The sequence below is a fragment of the Mytilus galloprovincialis genome, chromosome 9, assembly GCF_965363235.1.
Source record: "Mytilus galloprovincialis chromosome 9, xbMytGall1.hap1.1, whole genome shotgun sequence".
Classification (NCBI taxonomy): domain Eukaryota; kingdom Metazoa; phylum Mollusca; class Bivalvia; order Mytilida; family Mytilidae; genus Mytilus; species Mytilus galloprovincialis.
In genome coordinates, this window is record NC_134846.1 from 77,465,879 (window position 1) to 77,484,114 (window position 18,236).

The window sequence follows — 18,236 nt, forward strand, 5'->3', positions numbered from 1 at the left end:
TGAACCATGGAAATGAGATCAAGGACAATGAACAATTGACAGATAGAAATTTCATAACTTGAAGTTCATTTTATCTGTATACAAGGTATGAAGCATCCATGTATTCTACCTTCTGAAATATAAAGCTTTATACAAAAAGTTTACATCATGGCTACCATATAGTGGCAGCTGAGACAAAAATTCACATGGAAAGCTAATGGCAGGTATTTTGAAAAGAGAAGAAATTAAAACCAAATAAAAAGTAATACAATAATTGAAACAATGGAAATGTATATATATTAACATACATAATAGTTTCTAAGGAAATAAAACTGGAGGTGTCAATAGGGAAAGTGTCTTCTGCTATGCATATTTTCAGGTTTTAATGCACAAATTTGGTATATTTTAAGTAATATCAACCTTGAACTCTGAGGTTTTGCCCTAAAACAAATAACTATCTCCCTCTAATACTATTTAACCATATATCCAACTTGAATAAACCAAGTACAACTGCATTCTTCTATCACTCAATAGAGTCAGCATCTGGAAATCACTTTTTTAACAAATTACCACCTATTTCTAGTAACTTGACCTTTGATGAATTAACCTTTTAATATTAACAGGTATCTATCCATCCTTATACCGGTGTGTAAAAATATATCAAAGCTTGGTTGTACTCTGATAAAAAATATTTGATTTAGCAGTTGGAAACAAAATGACTTAGGGAATGACTGATGGACTGGTCAAAAACTCTATATCCCAGAGAAACTTAAAAGCCTTTTGTATAAAATCACACATTGTTTGAGTTTCATATAAATGAGTGTATATTAGTAAATACTCATCAATTAAATCAGAAAACATGAATGTGTACAAACAATAAAAAAAAAAAGTATAATTTTACTTATACAAATTTATGTATAAATTACAGGTATTTGTTTTAATGCAATCATCAATCATTGATTAAAAATTTGATGACTATGTTAATGGCATCTTATGGATAAAACTTTAAATATAGGATACTGCAAATACAGATAGATCTGTGTCCTTGACCTTGAAATCCACAGAAGCTTCAAGGGCTTTGGTCTCAACTTTTAAACTTACACAACTAAAGACAAAACTTCAATTTTCCCCATCATGAACATTCCATTTGTATGTAGTTATATTGTGGAATAGCACCCACATGGATTATATAGGCTGTTCCACAGCTTGTGTTCCTATCAGTATTTACTTGATGGACAGTTTCTGCTTACAAGGAAGCTACAAAATGGTTTTCACCCCACGTATGGTCAAAGTTGAATTGATATCTTAAAATTTTTTATGCACACAATCTATGATTGATGGTTTCAGAATGTCTAGTCACAGATGTCCTTTAAAATGGTCCCTTATGTTAGTCACAATCCTGGCCTGCTTTCCATGTTAATGACTTTTTACTAGTTTTGGACTTTTAATGAGCGATATGATATGTGCGGTAAGTGGAGCATGATCTGCTTACACACCAGTGGTCCCTAGTATTCTACATGTCGTTGTTAAGTTTGTGCTGTACCATTTTTTGTGTTATACATGTTTTATGTTCATATGCCTGGTACTTTATTATTCTCCATTTTTTTAATTGGGTTTTTGGTTGTCCCTCTCTGGTTTTTATGTGTTTTGTTGACTGCTGTTTGTATATTCAACATTTTATTTAAACAATAACCTCCATAATTTTTTATCATCTCCTTGATATTTTCTTACTTTCTTTCTTAATACAAGACAAGTTAGTTGAATCTGAACTTCAATCATGGAACACTGTATACTCCAGTGTATATAAATAGGAATAACAAAGCATGAGGTGTTATGATTTTATATAAAAACAATAATAAAACAAATTGTCTTCTATCACAGTCATTGTTCTATTTGTGTGGACAGGTCTTCTTTGTATGTCCTAAAAATAGAAAAAATAACAGGATAATCATAATGTTGTACTATCTTGTATCAGATTTTTTTTTTTATCAATGTAGTGTCATAACAGGGATAAGAAATAATACCGAAAATATACATTATACACATGCCAAGAGTACTCAAATAATCTCTCTCAACTCTATTGAGGAAAACTAAAAATAGACAAGAATGTGTCCATAGTACAAGGATGCCCCAATCGCATTATCATTTTCTATGTTCAGTGGACTGAGAAATTGGGGTAAAAACTCTAATTTGACATTAAAATTAGAAAGATCATATAATAAGGTACATGTGTACGAAGCTTCAAGTTGATTGGTCTTCAACTTCATTAAAAACTTTAACCTGAAGCAGGACAGACGGATGGACAAACATCCGAACGGACAGACGAGCGGACGCACAAACCAGAAAACATAATGCCAATAAAAGGAACATAAAAAGAAATAGAACTCACTTACAAACCAACTTCCTAAACCCTAGTCCGGACAATGTTAAGCATGGTAGAAAGTTGACCCTTTCTGGTTAAATATTTTAAATTCTTTATTTTTTTTTACTATATTTTTCATACAGTTAAAATTTAAATACTTTTATCAAAGCAAATGACACTGTTCTAATACTGTAATTCATTATCATGACAATTAACAACTCACCTTCCACACCACACAGTCCACATTTCCTGGCTCTCTTAGCACCTGGTTCATTGGAAGTAGAACTTGCTCCTCGTTTCTTTACCCCTCCTCCTCTATTACTCCCTGCACCCCATCCATCATTACCTCCCCCTCCACCACTCCCCCAGTTTCCACTGGTACCTGTGGAATAAAATGATATCAGTATAAATAAATGGAAATGTGAGTAATCTGTTAAAGAGACAGCAATCAAAAAACAAAATTAACAAAAAGACATTTAAAAGGCAACAATAGACATATGTCTATGTAAAAATATGCCAAGCACTAAATCATCCAGAGTCTTACTGTCTATAAAAGATGTGAAATATAGATATAGAAAGAACTAAATATCTGCCATCAACACCAAAGGAGCTGGTTCACTAACTCATTATTTTGGACCTAAAAAAATCTGATTTTTTTCCCCTATGAAAATGTAGAGAAAGCTTGATTAAAACATATGTTAAAATGTCCAAATAATATCCTTTAAAACATATTTTCACCAATCGTGTCATAAGTGACATTATTTTAACATGATAATGAAGGGAAATTCAGTAAAAATCTGATTTTTTTGCAGAATTCTGCAAACTTTATGATAGTTTTCTGAAAAATGAACAGTGGTTCCACCTTTTGGTGACAAAATAAGATTATCACCTGAATTTTCATCTGCCCATTGAAAAAAGTTACATCCTTCCCCTCTAGGTTTAGAACAGCCAAAGAATTGTTTCCCTTTGTTTGGTCCCTCTTTCTGGACTGTTAAACTAAAAAAGTCATGATTAATATGTCAATATTGCAAAATAGAGTAACAATTCATACAATAATATTGCATAAAAAAATGACAGATGCAAAAAATATTATCAAGCAATATAAACATGTATAAATAGTTGAATGACATTTCATCCTTCAGAGAAAATTTACATCTTAAATATGTTACTGTAAGTTCAGTAAATTTTGAGTGCATTCATTATTGCAATTGTTGATTAAGGACAAAATGTGAGATTAATTGTTACTACTTCAGGAAAAGTTGCCTAAAGATACTGCAACCAAAATATAATTATTTAATACAATTTTTAATTTTGAGACACCCATCACATGTATATTTTACCAAATACAAATACAAACATTACAAAATTTTCTAAATTCAAAGTATTTTCAGTTAATGTAAATTTAATGAGAACTTAGAAGGTTGCTTTATTTACCTTTTGCCAGGATTGCCACATTTACAACAAGGATCGCCACTATCGTTTGTTGTAGGAGGATAACTTCTTTGTGCTGATGAAAAACCTGAATCATTTCCTCTGAGGAGAAAAAAATATGAACAGTACTTCACAAGATTCATGAAAATATTGACCAGTCCAGTAAAATTTTGCCTTTGATTATGTTTAATTTGATTAGTATTTCTCTCAATTTGGAAATTCATATTTACATGGGTTTTTTTTCAATCTTTATATATTGCCAAGGTTTTACCCAAAGAGAAGTTTTGATGGATAATGTCTTATAAGATGTTAATATAGGCAAAATATATAATGGGTTAGTCTGTGGCTCATATCTGAATATCAATGATAAGATCTCAAAATGAGGTTTTTTATTACCAAAAGAAAATGTGTAAGACACAATTCAAAAATATAAATACTGACATACGAGATACTTATGTCTTGTGAACATCTGAATAACTTCATTTAATCTATTAATCTAAAAATTCACATTATCAATACAGATTTTATATAACATTCAAGTGCAATAGTCAAATGTTATGGATCCAGAATAAGACATACATTAAAAAATCTTATAATGCAAGAAAATTTATTAAAATCTCTTACCTATATGAATTACCTCCCCTTCCTCCATACCCACTACTTGAGCCAGGGGTATCATTTCTAGCCTCATCAGCCCAAAGGAAAAATTGACACTTAGAACCACCACATTTATAAAACTGTCTTCCTGTAATGAATTAAAATATTTCAGAATTAAAGTAATGACAAGGCTGCTTTCTATGAGTTCAGAGCATGTTCAATGCAAGAAGTTCAATTATATGCCCATATCATGTAGTGAAATATTCTAAGGGTCTGTCATTATATTTCAAACACTTTTTCATGTACTTGCAAGATTTTCTCATTTTAATCTTATTATCTTTTTTAAGGTTTCATTAAAATGCCTTTTTAAATAAACCTTTTTTTAAATTTAGAAGATAAATATCAGTGTGCATGCTGAAATGCCTTCCTTGATTTCTTGATCATCCATGAATTTACCTATGAAATATCACTTAAACTAATAATCCCTGAAAAAGATAACTGCCACCCCCTATAATTATTTCTTTCTTCAAATAAAGTTTACCTACTGCTTATAAAATCTATATAGTTTACCTACTGCTTATAAAATCTATATAGTTTACCTACTGCTTATAAAATCTATAAAGTTTACCTACTGCTTATAAAATCTATATAGTTTACCTACTGCTTATAAAGTCTATATAGTTTACCTACTGCTTATAAAATAGTTTACCTACTGCTTATAAAATCTATATAGTTAACCTACTGCTTATAAATAGTTTACCTACTGCTTATAAAATAGTTTACCTACTGCTTATAAAATCTATATAGTTTACCTACTGCTTATAAAATCTATATAGTTTACCTACTGCTTATAAAATCTATATAGTTTACCTACTGCTTATAAAATCTATAAAGTTTACCTACTGCTTATAAAATCTATATAATTTACCTACTGCTTATAAAATAGTTTACCTACTGCTTATAAAATCTATATAGTTTACCTACTGCTTATAAAATCTATATAGTTTACCTACTGCTTATAAAATCTATAAAGTTTACCTACTGTTTATAAAATCTATATAATTTACCTACTGCTTATAAAATAGTTTACCTACTGCTTATAAAATCTATATAGTTTACCTACTGCTTATAAAATCTATATAGTTTACCTACTGCTTATAAAATCTAAATAGTTTACCTACTGCTTATAAAATCTATATAGTTTACCTACTGCTTATAAAATCTATATAGTTTACCTACTGCTTATAAAATCTATAAAGTTTACCTACTGCTTATAAAATCTATATAGTTTACCTACTGCTTATAAAATAGTTTACCTACTGCTTATAAAATCTATATAGTTAACCTACTGCTTATAAATAGTTTACCTACTGCTTATAAAATAGTTTACCTACTGCTTATAAAATCTATATAGTTTACCTACTGCTTATAAAATCTATATAGTTTACCTACTGCTTATAAAATCTATAAAGTTTACCTACTGCTTATAAAATCTATATAATTTACCTACTGCTTATTAAATAGTTTACCTACTGCTTATAAAATCTATTTAGTTTACCTACTGCTTATAAAATCTATATAGTTTACCTACTGCTTATAAAATCTAAATAGTTTACCTACTGCTTATAAAATCTATAAAGTTTACCTACTGCTTATAAAATCTATATAGTTTACCTACTGCTTATGAAATAGTTTACCTACTGCTTATAAAATCTATATAGTTTACCTACTGCTTATGAAATAGTTTACCTACTGCTTATAAAATAGTTTACCTACTGCTTATAAAATAGTTTACCTACTGCTTATAAAATCTATATAGTTTACCTACTGCTTATAAAATAGTTAACCTACTGCTTATAAAATCTACATAGTTTACCTACTGCTTATAAAATCTATATAGTTTACCTACTGTTTATAAAATAGTTTACCTACTGCTTATAAAATCTATAAAGTTTACCTACTGCTTATAAAATAGTTTACTTACTGCTTATAAAATCTATATAGTTTACCTACTGCTTATAAAATCTATATAGTTTACCTACTGCTTATAAAATCTATATAGTTTACCTACTGCTTATAAAATAGTTTACCTACTGCTTATAAAATAGTTTACCTACTGCTTATAAAATAGTTTACCTACTGCTTATGAAATAGTTTACCTACTGCTTATAAAATAGTTTACCTACTGCTTATAAAATCTTGAAACGAACCTGATAAAAAAATTAACTTCCATCATGAAATTAGGTCAACCCTCTTTGGAAAATTACACATAGATTATTTAAACATTTGCTGAACCATGAAAATGAGGTCAAGGACAATGGATAAATGAAAGACTGAAATGTCTTCTACCATCTGACATGTGAAGCTTGATACAAATGGTTTACACTATCCATCCCTATAGGGTTAGCATCTCCATGTCCTGAATTCTGCAACTGCATTGCAAACAAGACAAAAAATGCTGTTAATAGTTTTCTAAGTTTACACTAAGATGGTTGATATTTTACCTAATTATCATTCAATGTGCTTTCACTCTTCAACATATCCTACTTTCAATGTGTACTTTTCAAAAAATAAATGTAGAGCAATTTTGCCAAGAATTCTCATATGATACATTATATGATATAACATACCTGTATTTGGCCCCTCTTTTCTGACTGTTAATAAAACACCATCTTCACCACAATTACATACAACAGAATTAGAACCATCAGACTGTCCACCGGCAGCACTTCTGTTAAATGGCTGTACTGGCAGGAGAGGCACTCGTGGGTTATCTCCCCTATTTTGATTTTCACTTCCTCTGGGATTATTAATTGATGGGCTACTGAATCTATTAGGCACAGAAGAACTATCATTTTTGTTCTGATTTTGTCCTCTTTGAAAGGGACTATTATTCTGTTGAAATGGTTGTCTTTGATTTGTGTTTCTTTGATAAGAATTTTGTGTTTGAAGTGATGAACTCTGGGTAGAAAATGAACGAGAAGGTCCTGAACTACCATATCCACTATCTGGTATAGATGTATTCAGTGAAGTATTGTTACTAGGTCTTTGTGTTGAAACATTTGATGGTCGTACTGGTCGATTTGCTGTATGAAAAATAAAACTGGTATAAAACAAAAAACTATATTAAAACTTTTCAGATGATCATTCATTTACAAAACATTGTGATAAAAATCAGTTTTATTTAAAGAATTGCTGGATATCTAATCAAACAATTTTTGAACTTAATTTCTACTGTTCCTTTAGTGCTGAACTACACAATACATGATTCCAGTTCAGCACAGAAGAGCAACACTTTGTTACGTTTGAACAGTATGGTTTCAGGATAAAATTATAGATGAGGTTTTCATTGATGTTACCTTACATCACCTTTTAATCATAAAACTTGGTCATTGAATCAAAGTGACTGCTTTTGTCACATTTTTTTTCTTTTTCTTTTACCTTAGTTGTTTAAAGAAGACCATTATATATATATATATCGTCTTTAAAATTGTCTTGATTGATAGATTATAAAGAAATTCAGGGGTTGCATTCTGTGAATGATTTTAATCCCCTAGTCCTTGAATGTTATAAAGGTAGGGGAGTAATTATTTTTTAACCTTTTTAATTCCTTTGTAATATTTATTGAAACTGAATGCACACGATTGGTTAGTTAAAAATGAGGAATTAGATATGGGGTGAAAATTTCAAAGAAAAAACCCCAAAAAGGAGTTAGATCAAGTGGAACAGATTATTAATTTGTATGAGTAAAGAAAAATTACAAGTAATCCCTTACTAAGAAAATGTCAATAAATTTCACCTGATAAATTTAGTGCTTCGTTTAACATTTCATCACATCCTCCTATACAACCAGTATACCTACAAAATATAGAACAACAGTTTTGTAGACAAGATACAAAATCCTGAGAAAGGATTTTTTTTCAATAATCATTACAATTTTTACAGTAATTGCTATTAAATAGATCCATCAATTCAAACACAGCACCCCGTGTATATTTGACTATAAAAAAGTAGATGAATTTCAATGACTGGCTAAAAAAGATTATATGTGAGAAAATATAACTTGTCTCCTGAGAGCAGTTTTGATATAAAAGATGAAGATTGGCTATGAAGTTTTAGAGAATTTCAGAGAGATAATAAATCCTATTTGGCATCATTTCTGCTTATATATATATAAGAAGATGTGGTATGATTGCAAGCTTGTATGCTTTCAAATAAAAATGAAATGAGGATTTTTTAAAAAGTCTTTTAATGGATATTCTACAAAAACATTTCTGATTAACTACTGTCCAGAATGTTCAAAATAAAAACAAAATATAAGTTTTTAATATAAAATTACATGTAACAAAAATATGGTAATATTTGAATGTGTTGATATAGTATTTTCTTGTTTATTTTTTTTTTAGACAAGTGACAATCCACTTTCTGACTATACAACTTACTCTGTTGGAACCATTGGAGGAACTGATCCTCTTTTAAACTTAAACTTGATATTCTTTACTTCATTCGGTAAACACTACAAAGGAAACAGTAAATGAAAATCTTTACACAAGTGTGTATAAAATCCAACAGGTATAAAACAAATATGTTGTTCATATGTAGCTATAAATTTTAACTTTTTTTGTTAAAGCTCTGTAATATATTTGCTGTGACAAAATACAGTCATAGCCCATAGTTCTAAAAAATACAAAATATTTTTTTTCTGTTATGATTGGATTGATTCAATCATTATGCAGATGAAATGAAAAATGACTTGTGAATCAACATGTTAAAATCATTTCGAAAAATTGTTTTCAAAATGGCTTCTTATCAAATCTCTTGATTATCTTTCATTATCGCAACCTTTAGAAAATTGTAAACTGTGATTTGAAAAGTACTCTTTCTGGTTTATAAACCCAGTTAAACATTGTGAATTCTCATCTTAATATTTTATATAAAAATAACAAGCAAATGAAAATCTTATGGTAATAATTCTTTTTTAAATATGAGTATGTATACCATTATATAAACAAAGTAGTTTTATAAAATATACAATGAACAAACCCTCTGACAAACTGTGTCTTCTACTGTTGCTTCTAGTACAAAGTCAGGTAACCATATAGCACTCTTACATCCAGGATAACCCATACAACCTATGTAATGTCTGAAACAGGAGAATTAACAAATACTTTAACATGTACAGGATAACCCATACAACCTATGTAATATCTGAAACAGGAGAATCAACAAATACTTCAACATGTATAGGATAACCCATACAACCTATGTAATGTCTGAAACAGGAGAATCAATAAATACTTCAACATGTATAGGATAAGACATACAACCTGTGTAATGTCTGAAACAGGAGAAATAACAAATACTTCAACATGTAAAGATTAACCCAACCAACCTATGTAATGTCTGAAACAGGAGAAATAACAAATACTTCAACATGTATAGGATAACCCATACAACCTGTGTAATGTCTGAAACAGGAGAATCAACAAATTCTTTAACATGTACAGGATAACCCATACAACCTGTGTAATGTCTGAAACAGGAGAAATAACAAATACTTCAACATGTACAGGATAACCCATACAACCTGTGTAATGTCTGAAATAGGAGAAATAACAAATACTTCAACATGTATAGGATAACCCATACAACCTGTGTAATGTCTGAAACAGGAGAATCAACAAATTATTCAACATGTATAGGATAACCCATACAACCTGTGTAATGTCTGAAACAGGAGAATCAACAAATTCTTTAACATGTATAGGATAACCCATACAACCTGTGTAATGTCTGAAACAGGAGAAATAACAAATACTTCAACATGTACAGGATAACCCATACAACCTGTGTAATGTCTGAAACAGGAGAATCAACAAATTATTCAACATGTACAGGATAACCCATACAACCTGTGTAATGTCTGAAACAGGAGAATCAACAAATTATTCAACATGTACAGGATAACCCATACAACCTGTGTAATGTCTGAAACAGGAGAATCAACAAATTCTTTAACATGTACAGGATAACCCATACAACCTGTGTAATGTCTGAAACAGGAGAAATAACAAATACTTCAACATGTACAGGATAACCCATACAACCTGTGTAATGTCTGAAATAGGAGAAATAACAAATACTTCAACATGTATAGGATAACCCATACAACCTGTGTAATGTCTGAAACAGGAGAATCAACAAATTATTCAACATGTATAGGATAACCCATACAACCTGTGTAATGTCTGAAACAGGAGAATCAACAAATTCTTTAACATGTATAGGATAACCCATACAACCTGTGTAATGTCTGAAACAGGAGAAATAACAAATACTTCAACATGTACAGGATAACCCATACAACCTGTGTAATGTCTGAAACAGGAGAATCAACAAATTATTCAACATGTACAGGATAACCCATACAACCTGTGTAATGTCTGAAACAGGAGAATCAACAAATTATTCAACATGTACAGGATAACCCATACAACCTGTGTAATGTCTGAAACAGGAGAATCAACAAATTATTCAACATGTATAGGATAACCCATACAACCTGTGTATTGTCTGAAACAGGAGAATCAACAAATTCTTTAACATGTACAGGATAAGACATACAACCTGTGTAATGTCTGAAACAGGTAAAATAACAAATACTTTTCTGTAAAATTAACATTCTTAAAAGATGTAAAATTTAGAGCAGGATTAATAGTTAATAGTTCTATGGACTGTTGCTTGCTTGTTCTTACAAATCTATCTATTTATCCCTTAATTAAATAGTGCCACATTATCAAGATAATATAAAATGACACTGATTCAGTATAACTATTTTCAATTATCATCTTTAGTCACATTTTTCATTTTAAATATTTCAAATCCTCACCCTTTTCCATCTTTCTTTGTTTTCAATGTCATATCTTGACCACAATTTGGACATTTCTTCACAGGTAAAGAGGCCATAATATTCAGTACTAAAAAGGCAAGAAAACATTTAATAACAGCTTCATTTCTATTGAAGGCTAACTTTATTTTCATAACAGATATCAATATTCATATTAACTTTTAACATGTTTAATGTTATATTCTATTTTTAAATTGTTATCAGTGAAAATAACTTGCAGTGTTTTGTTTTTGTTGACTGTTTTTTTGCCATGGTTTTCTGTTTTTATTGGACTATGATTTTTGATTACTGCTTTGGTAGAATCAAGTCCTTTGAGATGGAATTCATCAAATTTTACAAATAAAAAAGTCAATGAAAATATTTTTTTTTTTCACAAGTTGACAATCATAAAATTCTTTTTTTTTTTTTTTTTTTATCATTTTATTAATATTGAACAAGAATGTGTCCCCAGTACACGGATGCCCCACTCGCACTGTCATTTTCTATGTTCAGTGGACCGTGAAATTGGGGTCAGAACTCTAATTAGACATTAAAATTAGAAAGATCATATAATAAGGAACATATATACTAAGTTTCAAGTTGATTGGACTTCAACTTCATCAAAAACTACCTCGACCAAAAACTTTAACCTGAAGCGGGACGGACGGACGAACGGACGGACGAACGAACGAAAGAACGAACGGAGCCACAGACCAGAAAACATAATGCCCCTCTACTATCGTAGGTGGGGCATAAAAATATTTAGGTCACACATCCTCCACTCAAATCACTTTTATATGATCAAAAAAATAATGTGATAGGACTAACGTAAATAAATTACCATCTTCAACAGGCAAATCCTTAGCTTCACCCAAATATGTTGACAATGCTGTATCTAATTTGATGGCCTTGAATAAACAAAAATACCTACACTAGAAATAATCTTCAAAGAAAATTATAATTTCTAAAACTGTTTTCTACGAATTTAAAATTTCAATAATTGTTCTAATCTTAAAAAACATTGCCACAAGAAATATCAATATATTTTTTCGAGCATAAATTCCTCATGCTTGGAGATTATCATTGATCATCTCAACGAAATTAATTTTCTCGCTTGAGACAGTATGGCGAAAGTGAGAAAAGCAATCGAGTTGAGATGACCACCAATGATAACCTGTTCATTGCTATTTTACCTATACGTTGTTAATTTCGTTGACAAAAGGCACATGCACCTTTAGTTTCAAGCGATAATTTTTCATATCACTCTACTGGGCTGAGAAAGGAAATTATCAGTCTTTTAGATCAATGGAAAATTTCTTAAATAGAATAAATAAAAATATTAATAAAACAGCATAATAAATGAAATAAAAATCAGATTAATATACCTGCTTACAGGCTTCCACAAACACTTCTTTGTATTTTGCTACCTGCTGCTGTAAAACATCTGTAAATAAAAATAAATTTTTCAACTAAGAGATTTCTCATTTCCTATAATAGAATTTAGAATTTTGTAGATCTGTAATTTCTATAGAATTTGTCAACACCATTTCTTTTTTGTTAAATTTGTCTACATATCATACAATTATCAAAATAAAAAAGAATGTGTGAGGACAAAACTGCCCCTGCTCAAGCTTTACAACAATTTAAACAAACAAATGGAAGATCTGAAAGTCAAGTGTAACACTGAATGCCCCTGTTGCCTACTGCAGGGGCATAAATAAAAGGTCTACCATCAACCAAGTCCTTGTTTACATAGTCTTCATTGTTATGTTTGTAGATGTATTCTATAATGCAGACAAATAATCTCAGTTAAATATCCATTAAGACAGACTCCATATATATGACCAATTGAATTCCACCTTAATAAATTCACTTTCAATTAAGATTCTTGTTTATCATACCAGTGTTATTCTTCTTTCCTTCACAAATCCTGAAAAATAAATACTTGTATTCAACTACATGTATCATGTATGAAGATTTTGCATGTTCTTGAACATAAAAATTGCATTATAAATACAGTAAATTGTAAATGAAATGCAGTTCCTTTACAAAATGTCAGAAAAATGACTGAATGCTGATAATATAGAATTTTTAGTATTACAATCTATCTACTTGTTCTTCTACAAATTAATCATCTTTCATCTGTGTATTCTGTACCTTTTAAGATCAGCCTCCAGTTCTGCCCGTAAATTTGGTTTGGACATCTGATATCCCATGGAATCATAACCTACAAAGAAGATTTTTATTTTATAAGAGAACCTAAAATATATATTAAGTTACTAATCCCAATCTTTTCATTATTTTTAAAATCAAATTTTTAGAAATAGTCTGAAATTTTAAAATTTTTAATGTTTGGATTCAAAATAGGTCCACTAAGCCCTTAAAAAAACCAAAACTAAGATCAGTTTCAGGGCTTTAAATCTATGTGAAATTTTCTTTACTTCAATACCTTTTAATAAAATAAAATTCATTAAATATACAGATTCAATAGTTTATTAAAGTCTCACCACATACATACAAGTATAAACACAATATAATATCAAGTACACAATATAAAATTTAGAATGCATGTGCCATTCTTAAAAGAACTATGAGAGACTGTTATATACAATTTTAAAACAACAGAATTAAAACATAAGTTTTATTATTTATACAAAACATAAAAGTGCAATATCACCATGCACATCCAAGGATAAAACCTGATACATCTTAAGGCTGAACCATGTAACGCTGCACCATGTGTTATTGTTTGTATTTGTCTTTGTTTATTTTTTTCTGATGAGTCAGGTGTTAGTGATTGGTGTAATCTGTTGAACTGTCAAATATTTTTTAATACCTGTTATCTTTTGACATATTATTTCAAGGATTTTCAGACAATTTCAGAATTAAGGTGTTCTTAGCAGAATTTTGTAATATTTTTTCCCCAAAGTTTTATTGAAAATGTAAATACCTTCAACAAGTCCCATTCCTAATTGTCCTGGAACAAATTTCCCATCTGGCTTCACACCAACATACATTCTACTTTTAATAGTTTCAATGTGGTCAGCATGTGTTGCATCTGTTCCTGTAATCAAAAACAAAATATGAAATTTTGAGGATTATAAACTACAGGCTCCAAGGAGACGCTCACCTAGTATTTATACATAAAATTGATACAACGCAATGATAAAATTTTTAATCAGGTCAAGCAAAAACATCCAACAATAAGCAATAGTGCAAAATATTTTCTTGTTTGTTTTGGTGATGAAATCTAAAATTTACGCCAAATTCCTGTCAATTAATGGCTTGTTACCTTGACCTTTTAGCCAATGATTCTAAATATACAGGCTTCTTTCCATCCAAAGTCATATTATCCACCAGAGATTTGTAAAAATCTTATCTATTACTCAAAAGACAAAGCATTTCAGTCTATTTGATTCCAACAATATATATGAGTCTTCTTTGTTTCAAGGGTAATTTTTGGGCTTTGTTGATAAAGATAGAACATATAGTTCAAAAGACATCATTTTTTTCTAATCATAACTCATTATCAATTGACTCTTACATAAAATCTAGTTTTTATTTATATAATTATCAAACCTACCGATTCCATGTTTATCCATCAGTGCTATAAGGTCAGCTTCTGTCAGTAAAGATGGAGGACTTGTTTCACTGGCAACCATCTGAAAAGTTAAATAATTATGCAAAGAGCTATATCACCGTGTATCATCGTACAGCAGATATAGGTACTAACCAAGCAGGCGTAAGTGATTTTGACCTTACACGGTAATGAAAATCTTTGTTTTGTTCACGTAATATCAATCTAAACATAATTGTTGTTTTTAGAAATGATTTGGTCGTAGGTTGATGATAAGAGATGTCTCATTATTTTCTAAAAACAAGAAAGATTACTAAAATTATGTGCAAATACTTGTCAAAGAAGTTGGCGCTTGTCTCATCCGATATAATTAGATATTCATAGCAACTCTTTTTCTGATAGAAGGCCACTGTGTATGTGTATTAAGTATAGCTGTTTCAATAATTGGCATTGAAATATTTAATACATATGTTATTTTTTGATATTTTATTCCGAAAGGAGCATTGTGTACAGTGTTTAGCTGACCACATAAATCCTTCTGTACGGTACATAGTTAAGTTGTTGTACACCGTACACAAAAAAAAATATTTCCTACTCGTTTATTACCCAAAAAGTTTCAAGGAATGAGTAATCACAGGTAGTTTTATGATTGGTAACTATTACTGTTGCCCTGTATTAGCTGTCTTTGAGATAAAACATGTAAATGTCTCAACAACTGTATCGAAATTGAAAGTTTGTATTGACATTCACAACTATTTGCCCATGTACAAGTTAATTGTTCTTATTAGAATATCAAAGTTGTTTTATAAATAGGAAAAAAATGATGCCAAAAATATTTGGGAGCAGGAATTTCAAATGTTGAGAAATGTACATTGATAAAGCAAAACAAAGATTTTCGTTACTGTGTAAGGTCAAAATCGATCATGTCAGCTTGGTTAGTACCTATATCTGCTGTACTGATGATACATAGTGTATATCTATTCCTAATAAAGTCAGTGTCAAAACAGAAACTCTATTTGAAGTACTTGCATTGTTCATTCTTGAACGATCAAACTGTACAAATTCAAACCATTTTATATTAACTTATATTTATTGTGTATGTGCCTTAATGATAATTTACAATATAATTATACATTATCTGAATAATAAAATTGAGAAAGGAAATGGGGAATGCGTCAAAGCGATTACAACCCGACCATAGAGCAGACAACAGCCGAAGGCCACCAATGGGTCTTCAATGAAGCGAGAATTCCCGCACCCGTAGCTGGCCCCTAAAAATATGTATACTAGTACAGTGATAATGGATGTCATACTAAACTCTGAATTATACACAAGCAACTAAAATTAAAAATCATACAAGACGAACAAAGGCCAGAGGCTCCTGACTTCGGACAGGCGCAAAATTGCGGCGGGGTTAAACATGTTTATGAGATCTCAACCCTCCCCCAATACCTGTAGCCAATGTAGAAAAGTAAACGCATAACAATACGCACTACAAATAAATAAAGTAAACTGAGACTTGAATTCTCACTGTTATTAATGTGGATCTTTGACTGCCATTAGAATGTAATTCTTGCAGTCATTATTTTATAAACATCATGTACATTAAAACTGAAATGAAATTCATCCCTCCCACATCTTTAAAACCATTACCATAAGTTTATCAAAAAAATTCTTAAAATAACATATTGATGTTGTGCTTCTGTTAGTATTAAAGAAAGATTTGTATTTCTAATGCCATTATAATACTGTGGATTCATTATTATTTGTTGGATACCAATTTTCCTGGAATTTATGTGTACAGGTGAACCACGAAATTAAATGTTCAACAAATACCAAATTTTCTATAGGCTCGTAAGCAGACTGCTGTATAACCACAAAATTAAATATCCACGAAAATGTTAGTTTTCCTTAGTCCACAAAAATTGGTACCCATGAAAATAAATGAATCCACAGCATTGTTTAAAACTTTACCTCAATAGAGTTTGGTTGAAATGTATCTCCTTTGTTATAAACTGGAATAACCTAAAATAACAAGAACCATTAAAAAAAAACCCAAAAAACCTCAACAAGAGTGCACACACTGAAATGTCTCGCCTTCTTTACTAATCATTGATATTATGTTGATAGTCCTAAGTATAAAGCTTTATTACAACTGTCACATAAACTTAACATTAACCAAATTAGCTAAACAAAGACCAATGAACCATGAAAATGAGGTCAAGGTCAGATGAACCATGCCAGGCAGACATGTACAGCTAACAAAGCTTCCATACAACAAATATAGTTGACCTACTACTTATAGTTTAAGAAAATTAGACCAAAACACAAAAACTTAACACTGTGCAATGAACCGTGCAATTGAGGTCATGGTCAAATAAAACCTGTGGGACTGACATATAGATCATAATATATTTCCATACACCAAATATAGTTGACTTTTGGCATATAATATTAGATAAAAAAAACCTCAACAAGAGTGCACACACTGAAATGTCTCGCCTTCTTCATTTTGTTCTTTACTAATCATTGATATTATGTTGATAGTCCTAAGTATAAAGCTTTATTACAACTGTCACATAAACTTAACATTAACCAAGATAGCTAAACAAAGACCAATGAACCATGAAAATGAGGTCAAGGTCAGATGAACCATGCCAGGCAGACATGTACAGCTAACAAAGCTTCCATACAACAAATATAGTTGACCTACTACTTATAGTCTAAGAAAAATAGACCAAAACACAAAAACTTAACACTGTGCAATGAATCGTGCAATTGAGGTCATGGTCAAATAAAACCTACGGGACTGACATATAGATCATAATATATTTCCATACACCAAATATAGTTGACTTTTGGCATATAATATTAAATAAAAAGACCAAACCTTAAAAACTTAACTTTGACCACTAAACCATGAAAATGAGGTCAAGGTCAGATGACATCTGCCTGCTAGACATGTACACCTTACAATCATTCCATACAACAAATATAGTAGACCTATTGCATAAAGCATGAGAAAAACAGACCAAAACACAAAAACTTAACTATAACCAATGAACCATGAAAATGAGGTCAAGGTCAGATGACACCTGCCAGTTGGACATGTACACCTTCCAGTCCTTCCATACACCAAATATACTAGCCCTATTGCTTATAGTATCTGAGATATGGACTTGACCACCAAAACTTAACCTTGTTCACTGATCCATGAAATGAGGTCGAGGTCAAGTGAAAACTGTCTGACGGGGATGAGGACCTCGCAAGGTAAACACATACCAAATATAGTTATCCTATTACTTATAATAAGAGAGAATTTAACATTACAAAAAATCTATACTTTTTTTTCAAGTAGTCACTGAACCATGAAAGTGAGGTCAAGGACATTGAACATGGGACTG

At 30.5% G+C, this 18,236-nt stretch overlaps 1 protein-coding gene across 1 annotated transcript in view; it reads right to left on the reverse strand.

Annotated features, from left to right (window-relative positions):
* Nucleotides 1-1,803: 1,803 nt before the first annotated feature.
* Nucleotides 1,804-18,236, reverse strand: part of LOC143046008 (DNA topoisomerase 3-alpha-like) — a 28,282-nt gene continuing 11,849 nt past the window's right edge. Inside the window, exons 15-31 of the mRNA XM_076218937.1 lie at nucleotides 16,807-16,857; nucleotides 14,839-14,917; nucleotides 14,206-14,319; nucleotides 13,413-13,482; nucleotides 13,157-13,185; nucleotides 12,641-12,699; nucleotides 12,097-12,163; nucleotides 11,259-11,346; nucleotides 9,413-9,512; nucleotides 8,812-8,885; nucleotides 8,169-8,227; nucleotides 7,000-7,455; nucleotides 4,397-4,517; nucleotides 3,776-3,874; nucleotides 3,231-3,337; nucleotides 2,565-2,723; nucleotides 1,804-1,900 (exon numbers count right to left, since the gene is read on the reverse strand). Coding sequence (XP_076075052.1) covers nucleotides 1,869-1,900; nucleotides 2,565-2,723; nucleotides 3,231-3,337; nucleotides 3,776-3,874; nucleotides 4,397-4,517; nucleotides 7,000-7,455; nucleotides 8,169-8,227; nucleotides 8,812-8,885; nucleotides 9,413-9,512; nucleotides 11,259-11,346; nucleotides 12,097-12,163; nucleotides 12,641-12,699; nucleotides 13,157-13,185; nucleotides 13,413-13,482; nucleotides 14,206-14,319; nucleotides 14,839-14,917; nucleotides 16,807-16,857 — 1,764 coding nt within the window. The 3' untranslated portion in view covers nucleotides 1,804-1,868. The remainder of the gene's footprint in view (nucleotides 1,901-2,564; nucleotides 2,724-3,230; nucleotides 3,338-3,775; nucleotides 3,875-4,396; nucleotides 4,518-6,999; nucleotides 7,456-8,168; nucleotides 8,228-8,811; nucleotides 8,886-9,412; nucleotides 9,513-11,258; nucleotides 11,347-12,096; nucleotides 12,164-12,640; nucleotides 12,700-13,156; nucleotides 13,186-13,412; nucleotides 13,483-14,205; nucleotides 14,320-14,838; nucleotides 14,918-16,806; nucleotides 16,858-18,236) is intronic.